Source organism: Xylocopa sonorina, chromosome 15, assembly GCF_050948175.1.
Source record: "Xylocopa sonorina isolate GNS202 chromosome 15, iyXylSono1_principal, whole genome shotgun sequence".
NCBI classification, from domain to species: domain Eukaryota; kingdom Metazoa; phylum Arthropoda; class Insecta; order Hymenoptera; family Apidae; genus Xylocopa; species Xylocopa sonorina.
Genome location: NC_135207.1, coordinates 5214271 through 5222625, shown reverse-complemented (window position 1 = coordinate 5222625; position 8355 = coordinate 5214271). Strand labels below are relative to the sequence as shown.

At 50.8% G+C, this 8355-nt stretch overlaps 1 protein-coding gene across 1 annotated transcript in view; it reads left to right on the top strand.

The window, feature by feature from the left end:
* Positions 1-5783: 5783 nt before the first annotated feature.
* Nlg3 (Neuroligin 3) overlaps positions 5784-8355 on the top strand; it is a 242878-nt gene continuing 240306 nt past the window's right edge. The window contains exon 1 of the mRNA XM_076907148.1: positions 5784-6483. Within this exon, the coding sequence (XP_076763263.1) occupies positions 6096-6483 (388 nt within the window). The 5' untranslated portion in view covers positions 5784-6095. The remainder of the gene's footprint in view (positions 6484-8355) is intronic.

Sequence of the window (8355 nt, the reverse complement as noted above, 5' to 3'; positions counted from 1 at the left end):
CGTTTCCTCCGCGTGGCCTACTGAACGTCAAGAAATTTACGAGACAGCCAGGAGACGCGGTCTGATTGAGCGCGCGCGGCGAAATTAATTTATGCTCCTCCCGTTAAGGGCAGCTACCGTTCGACTGGCAGAAAAATCGGTGATGGACGGACACTGGCGAGGCTGGCAGGTACGATCGCGAAGCGAGCACGCGCGACAATAGACTCGATCTATCTTTCCTCGCCAGTTTCCACGGCAGTCGATAAATTGCTGCGAAACTTTTATGATTTCCGTTCGGGACCGGAAACAAACTCTGAGCGCTTAGAACGTCGCGTAGCCGCCGCGCTGCGAATCGTTCGTCGAGGGGTTCGCTCGTCGGAAATGGAACAAACGAAGTGTCGTATCGATCAAGAGCGGCGGTTCTCCTCGCGATCTTCTCCACCACGGGCTACCGCGTTCATCGAGACGATAGTCGAACGCTTCTCAGGCTTATATGAAATTTTATTAATCATCGCGAGAGCGGCCACGGCGACGAATAGGATTGAAGATGGTTGAAACCCGCTATCGATCCGGGAAGCTGTGAAACAGCTGAATCAAGAACTGAGAGCTCTCGTAAAGAACTGTCCGTTTGTAGGACAGGCCCTTTATCCTTGTAGAAAGGTCACGATAGCCTGGAGTGAAACTCGTTCGGATAAATCCTTCTTCGGCTCGCTCTGTTCTCTTTCTCCTGCGCGCAACGTCTGTCGAGTAGACGTCCGTTAACGAACAAAGCATAAGTGCATCTTATGGATTCGAATCCACCTTGTGCTCTAACGCCACGATACACTCGTTATTTCATACTGTATCGTCAACAGAAAATTTTTTATCTTCTTTCCGCTGCTCTTGATCGCTCATCTAAGTGTACAGCTTTAATACGAGGAGTTGAATGGATGATTAATGACACGTATGAGTTTCTTACCACAGCGTTTGTATGCAAATTGTGCTCTGAAAGTGCGACTGCACGCCAAGTCACGGCTCTGAAGACAGAATTAAAATTGAAACGCTGGCTAAATCCTTCGTGACGCTACGGTTCCATTAACTAGTTCGGTTCATAAACAAACACGCGATATCGGGCAGCATCGATCGCGTCCCGTTCATAATTAGCTAATAAATCTGGCGCGGAGGTGAGACAGGGCACCGCGGCGCATCGTTCGTTGCAATTTTCGTTGATCTGGGTCGGCCGGTGTGCCGCTGTGGATCGCAATCTCGGAAATGGCGCACGTTCCAGCCCGTTGTATGTCTTTCATGCGACATCCATTCGCGCGACGTCCGTAAAAACCGTGTCCCCGGCTTTGAGCGGCCTCTATGACGGCGTTGCTCGCTAATCGACGTGAAAGGGCTCGGCCCAGACACGCGAACCTTTCAATTCGTTACCGTGTCACCGGATGGGATTAATGTAAACAGTCCACAAGCGAGCCTAATCAGGCTTATTCTGAAAAAGCTACACGTTCAAAGTTGATTGCGAACGATTCAAGCTGGAACGCTCTCTGTCATCGACAAAAGACGCGTATCTTCTTCTCTTGAATCGTAAGACATCGCGAACCAGTGGTCAAGAGTCGACTCTTTATAGCAGCAACGATTTTTAAATGACGCGAGAACAGAGTGCCACGCATGGAGAGGATCGAGTGTACAGTATCAAATTTATTACGATGGACGTGGGAACCATGGGGTGAAATGTTACCAGAGAGTTGCATGGAAAATAATCTGCCAGCGATTCCAACGTCCCAGTCGATGCGAAACCGCTTACCAACAAGCTTAACGACGAACAACTCGTGGCAGATGTCATTATCCTCGTCGCGTTACGTAGCGAGCCCAGTAAAAACCGAACCACCCTCGAGTAACCACTCTCGAAGCAGACGCCTGATTGAATTACGCACTGTTTTCGACGGGCGACGATACGCGAGCTTGCAACGCCTCTGTGATTAGGAGTAGCAACCGGAGAGGGCTGCCGTTGGCCTTAGGATACGAGTTAATAGCGTTGGCAAAGTTGACGCGCCAGACCGCCCTGCGCCGGAGAAACGATGTTAAATGCATTCCGCGTCTTCGTGCCCGGAAGAATTAAGTCGGTAATTCATGAAGGCTCGTCCGACAGCCACTCACGGCCTTGTTATCTCGGCGTTAAGCAAACTGCATCGTACGGGCAGCCTATGTTTCCACGATAACATTTTAACAGGCTGCATTCGGACGACTAACAGACTCGCTAGAGTTAGACCGTAATTGATCCACTTTCGCATTTCTCACGGTTATTGGATCAATTCCTTCTTCGTACTCTTTTACTTTTTTCTCTTTTTTGTTATTCACCCTGACAGAATCTGTTTTTGTAACGAATTTAGAACAAACAGATGCTTGCAGGATTAATATAATTCAGCGAGGATTCTACATTTTTTACTGGTTCCACTCGAATTGCAACAGTTACCAAAATATACCGATCCCCGTTGTAACATCGAGCTGGTGAAATACGAGCGTCATTAACAAGTTTTGTTTAACGTACAACGCGGGGGGAATTAATTATGCTAGAGCGGAGTGAGTGGACCGTGGAATTTCTTGCGCAGGGTTCCACTAGTTCAGGGATCGTTTCCTACCCGAGGAGGCATGAATAACGTAACGGCGCGAGGGTGGTACGTGTATGGCCGGTCTACATCGCCATCCAATTCGACACGTGTCCCCGCGCAAAAAGGGCCTGGGACATTCTGTTTTTAAAAAGGAGGGGCTTAGCGTGCGTCGAAGTTTGTTAACGAGGATAACTAGCGGGGCTAAACTATGAAGACGAGGTGGTGTTGTGCATCGCGGAAACTTCACGGGGAAACCGAGCGCGCTTCTAGCAGTCATTCTTCTCTAAAATTCTCGTTAAAAAGTTTCTCCCTTCGCCGGCTGGGGCTAGCTGGCTGGTCGACTAATATTCCAATTTTACCACGCGCAGCTTCACTATTTCTTCCTTTTTTTTTTTTCTACTTCGAGACGATCCGCGTAACAACGTGATCTACGAGAACCAATAATGTACACGTGCCCCATCGAGTTGTCGACGCGGTCTCGTATTGGAAACGAACCACAGGAAGGCTTATCCGGGAATATTCGCTTCGATAAACTATTTCGCATGCTTGTTGACGATGCGACGAAAACGAGCCTGGAACTGTAAAAATTGGTGGAACGTTCGTCGAGTTGTCGAACTCTCTTCCTTGTTTCGGTGTCGTTCTCTATTCCGGACAAAGATTAACATTTCACGTGGCGCGGGTACACCGTTGGCGTTTAAAAATTAACGATAAGCTGGTGTGCAGTTCCGCGCTGTTGATATCGAACGGTGCATTTTGGTAACGTGCGTGCGCGGATCTATTATTAGGCAGAGCCAGAGAGATTGAAAGCACTAAAGCTGCCTGTTGTCGATACACGTTCGACGTTACGTCGTTAACAAGAGATAGCCATTGTTCCGTCGCATTAAACGTCTGCCTGTCTACGTGGCAATCGATCTTTCTTTCGTTTCGGTTCGTCCTGTATTCGGTAATTTCGCGTCCACCGTCGAGAGGTATAGAACGATAAGAGGGACGAGGGACGGGTGGCGAGGAGGGAGAATCGTGCGCGGGTTACTCTCGAATTTCGATTTTTGGAAAATATCGGGAAAAATTTCAGCAATAAAGTCCGACGCGCGTTAACTTCATCGAAAATGGATGCAAGCGGAGCCGAAATGGTTCGCGGGTCATAGAGCACTATAAGGACTTGTTTACAACATAATCAACGAGAGTGTACACGAGGTATCAGGTTTTGTTTGGTAACTGCTAAATGGATCCAGTTATCCTCGTTCGACTTGTCAAAAGGATCGCATCAATGCAAATGTGATTATAACTGCAACGCAGTGCGAAATCCGATACGCGTTTGGTCAATCTTATTGCGAGGGGCGTGCAAGATTTACGTCACGAGCGGCGATCGGTTTTTATCCATCACTCTCCACCCTTTCAGATCAATTTCCAAAAAATTGTTACAGTCATCCGTTTACAGGATTAGTGGATTACATTCGGTAACGAATCGTTTGCTTGTCACGCGTAAGACCAGTTAATTCCTTCGATATCTCTACAAAATTTTTAACAATCCTCTCGATAAGAACAAAATCGTAACATTAAACCCAAAAGTCCGTTCAACAAATCGTTCAAATTGGTACCACATTTCTCGCGCGTCACCTCACAGTAGAATCAGACCATCCGCAGTCCATAGTCAGACTGGCTGGGAACCTGAGACTCGAACCAGGATCCCCGGCACGACATCGATCCGCCCTACTGTATCGACGCGTTCGCGGATTTCCGCCCATCTCCAGAACGGTGTGGGAAGCTTTGCGCGACGCCTGCGCAGCTTCATTGGAGCTTACTCGCCTGACGCCAGTCTGTCCGAGGTTCAAGTAACGGAAAGATCGGCTCCTCTGGTCTAACGCGTTCCGCGTCCGCGTCACCGCGACCTGTTCCCTTCAGTGCGCGATCCGAACCGATCTATCCGCGGGATCAGGATCGCGTCGCGCGGTTGTCCACGTGACGAGGGGTAACCCGTGTGACATCTGAAAGTGTGCAGTGCGTGAATAGAAGAGTGTTCCCGGTCCAGTGTCGCCGCGTGTGCCATCCTGAGGCCTGCTGCGAGCGGTTCCAAGGCGGTTGCGTGGGATCCGCGCGACATAATACGTCCGTGGCCGCCCGTACGTAAACGAGGGACGCGTTGCTTCGTACCACACCGTATGCTCGCGAGTACAATTGGTCCATCGCGTCGTTAGGAGTACGTCGACCAGCGCTGATACAGGGGCGAACGGTGGGACGGAAGTCGTCTACCAGAGGCGATCCGTTGGATGGGACACAATGGAGGGACACGTAGCGTGACAGTGATTCGACTGGCGGTGGATTTTTTGTCAGCCACCAGTGATCGATCGGTGTCCCGCATCTTTGGATGGTGGTTCGTCGATGTTGCTCGAGTCACCGGTATGCTCGCGTACAGACTGGATCCTTGGATAGAATAGAGACTCACCCCTGCGTCAGGCTACGCTCGTCCTGGTTGCGTAATTTCGCGATAGACAGGTGTAGAGCGAGAGGGGCTGGATCATGTCCGCGTGAGAGCGGAAACGAGCCGTTTAAGAAACTTCGGTCCGTCCAAACGAAACGAGAGAGGGGTAGAAGAAAAGAGAAGGGGAGAGGATCTCGTGGAGAGCAGCGGTAAAACGGTGGGCGCAATCCCACGGCATCCGGTGCCTTGCTACCCCTATCCGCTCTGGCGAGCTGGTTCGCAAGGATGAAGCGAACCGGTAAACATCGCTGCCGCGGCTTCCTCTTGGGCATCATAAGGGCTGGCGCTTTCTATCTGTATCGCCACATCAAGCATGCCATCAAGAACGAGATCGTCTTCTTGTAAATACCTGGAAAGGAAGGCTCGAGAAGGAAATGGTCCCGAGCACCGCCTACGTGCAACGAGCATCGCAGTCGGGAACTCGATCCGCCGCCCTCCTGTCAAACCGACCGTCCTCGAGACGGCTGTCGAAAAAGCTGCGCCTCGATTAACCTGAGGGAGAACGGCGAGCCGCTGCTGCGAACTGTCGCAGTATTTACCTTCCAGAACGCTGACTCGGGAATGTTTACCGCGTGTTGACTGCTCGCGGAGCGCCGTCAGCAGGTTTTCCGAGCGGAGTCTAGACAAACAGCGTGAAACGCGGCGAGGAACTAAGTTCGAGCCGGGTATCTCGACGAATAGCACCCTCCTGCTAATGCTGGATCGACTCTCGCCTATAACTACGCGAAACGTACGCTCGTGAGGCTCGAGGATGACGAGGAACTAGTGTTGACACACTAAAAAAAATCGCGAGAACTGCTCGCATACCTGAATCGAACAGTTTGAAACTCGTCTCGAAGCCGATCGCCTACTGATGCATCCTGAACGCGCATCCGACCCTCGTGGCGGCGAGGTGGGCGCGATCGCGCGTGTTCCAGCTTCCGGGGGCGGCTAGAACCGGTTTCAGAGGTGGTGAAGGAAGAAAATGATACTGTCTACGGGGGACGAGTGGTAGCTCGTAAGGGGGTTGCAGGCGTGGAGACGGGTTATCATAGGCGCGAACGAAGATGACGTCGTCGATCCTGGCGGTGCTCGGCCTAATACTGGCGAGTGCCAGCGCCGAGCTCAGCTCGAGGATCGTCAGGACAAAGTACGGGGAACTGTCGGGCGTTATCGTGACCCTCGATCGGCACCTCGAGGGCGTCGAGGTGTTCCGCGGCGTTCCGTACGCGTCACCGCCGATCGGCTCGTTGCGTTTCATGCCGCCTGTCAGCGGCGCGCTCTGGCACGGCGTCAAAGTGGCGGACAAGTTCGGGCCCGTCTGCCCGCAGAGGCTGCCCGAGCTCACTGACAAAATGCCCAAGGGCAGGGTCGAGTATCTCAGGCGGCTGCTGCCCTACCTGAAGAACCAGAGCGAGGATTGCCTCTACCTAAACATTTACGCGCCGGTTCAAGGTAAGGAGCGACGTTCCCTCTTCAGCATCTCGCGTGTTTATTGCCACGGCTCGCTGCGTGTGACTGGACACGGAGAACCGCGATCGGAGAATCGCGGATGTTTATGCGAATGCAACACGCGGAGAAATTCATGGGAGTGTGTTCGTTCGTTTTCAAGGGTAGCACGGTTGCTTCCTGCTTAAGAGGAACAATCGAAGATAGAAGAGCTATTGGGTTAACATTGATAAGCTCGGTACGCGTGACACGGTGTACACACGGAGCGTACGAAAATATATAGAGCGCGTGAAATATATGAACTACGTGAACGAGAGGGGAAAAAAAAATACGATAACTTCCTAATAGCAAAACAAATTTTCGTATTGATTTTAAACTTCTATTTGTTCTCGATGGAGAAATATGCACGCGCGCATGAAAATCCGCAGTCCAGTGACAGGTCAGCTGTATTAATAGAGATACCAGATGGTACGTGTGTGCAAAGTAAATTTCTGGGAGCATTTCGAATGTAACTAGCGCGTGAACGGTTCCCTCGCGGTACGATAACTGTAAGGATGCGTTTATCGATTCGTCCTTCGGCTATAACCGAAGGAATTCTTGCCGTTTTCCACGAGTATCCGCGCTGCTTTTCATTTCGGACCAGAAATTTCTTTACATCCCGTATCTCCTGTATTTGCTGTATTTTATTTCGTCGAGAGATATGCCGGAATTTCTCCGTGAAATGGCTGCCACGCGAATGTATCTAACTGTTAAGAGAAAAACGAATGGGCCACGTGTTTACATTTCGCAAAAGGTCGTCTCTCGGACGAGTCGTGCTTTTTCCACGGCACGATCTTGCGCGCTCGCTCGAGGATCCAACGGATATCCGGGAACGGATAATTCACGCTAAATGCTTGCCCTGGAATATTCGGGACGCTGACAGCCTTGAGAGATCGTTATTAGGGAAAGATCGGGGATTAGGCCAGGCACGTCGAGCATATCGCGTACCTTGCCTCCCGTTCCTCGCGTTTTCATTTCGACGACACGGTCCTTTGTACCCGACGACTGCGACGGGGCCTTTTCGAACGACAGAAATGCACGTCGATTCTTCGACGGGCTTTCATCGATGCCCCGCCGCTGTAAAAGGAGTCCTCGATGCATTTCCGTGCGTCTAAATGGCTGACACGGATTAATTTATAGATGCAAAGGGGGTAGGAAAATTGAAACGGGTGGAGAGAGTCCTTTTCTTTTCCTCGAATATTGGAGCTCGACTCAGAAATGAGCGTGCCTTCGTCGACGCGTTTGATACACGCGTCACGAGGCAGCTGTATCGTTCGAAACGAAGTATTTGCTTTTTGCTGAACCGTTTAATCCAAGTCTGATCGAGGTAGATATACGTGTACATGGTATTCAGATAATTTCGCTGCGTCAACTTGACCCTACGGTCGAAGCTTTTTGCGTCTTCCGCAATTTGTAGTCGGCAAGTATTCAGGATCCCATTAAAATAGCAGGAGAGAAGGTCACGGATACGCGGTTACCGAAGCATCCGTCCTTTCCGCAAGGAAAGCCTGTTTCTAATTGAAGTTCCGCGGCGCGGGCAGAAAAAAGTTGTCGGCGAGAGCCAGCCACGTACGTTCTCTGGATTCTGCGCCAGCTCGTACTACTATTTCAGAATAATAACCTAGCAGCGAGCCATTGTCGCAAACAAAGAATCCATGAAAACGACCATTAATTTGCCGATTTGAATGGGAAGTGTTATTTTACAGCCGGGTATTCGCTTCCCATAAATCGTTTTGCACCCGTGGAATTCACCTGATCACCCTTCCCCCCACCCTGCTCTCCGTCATTGCGATTCATCCCTTTAGCCAGCTTGTTTTCACGCCCCGCGTACCATCGATT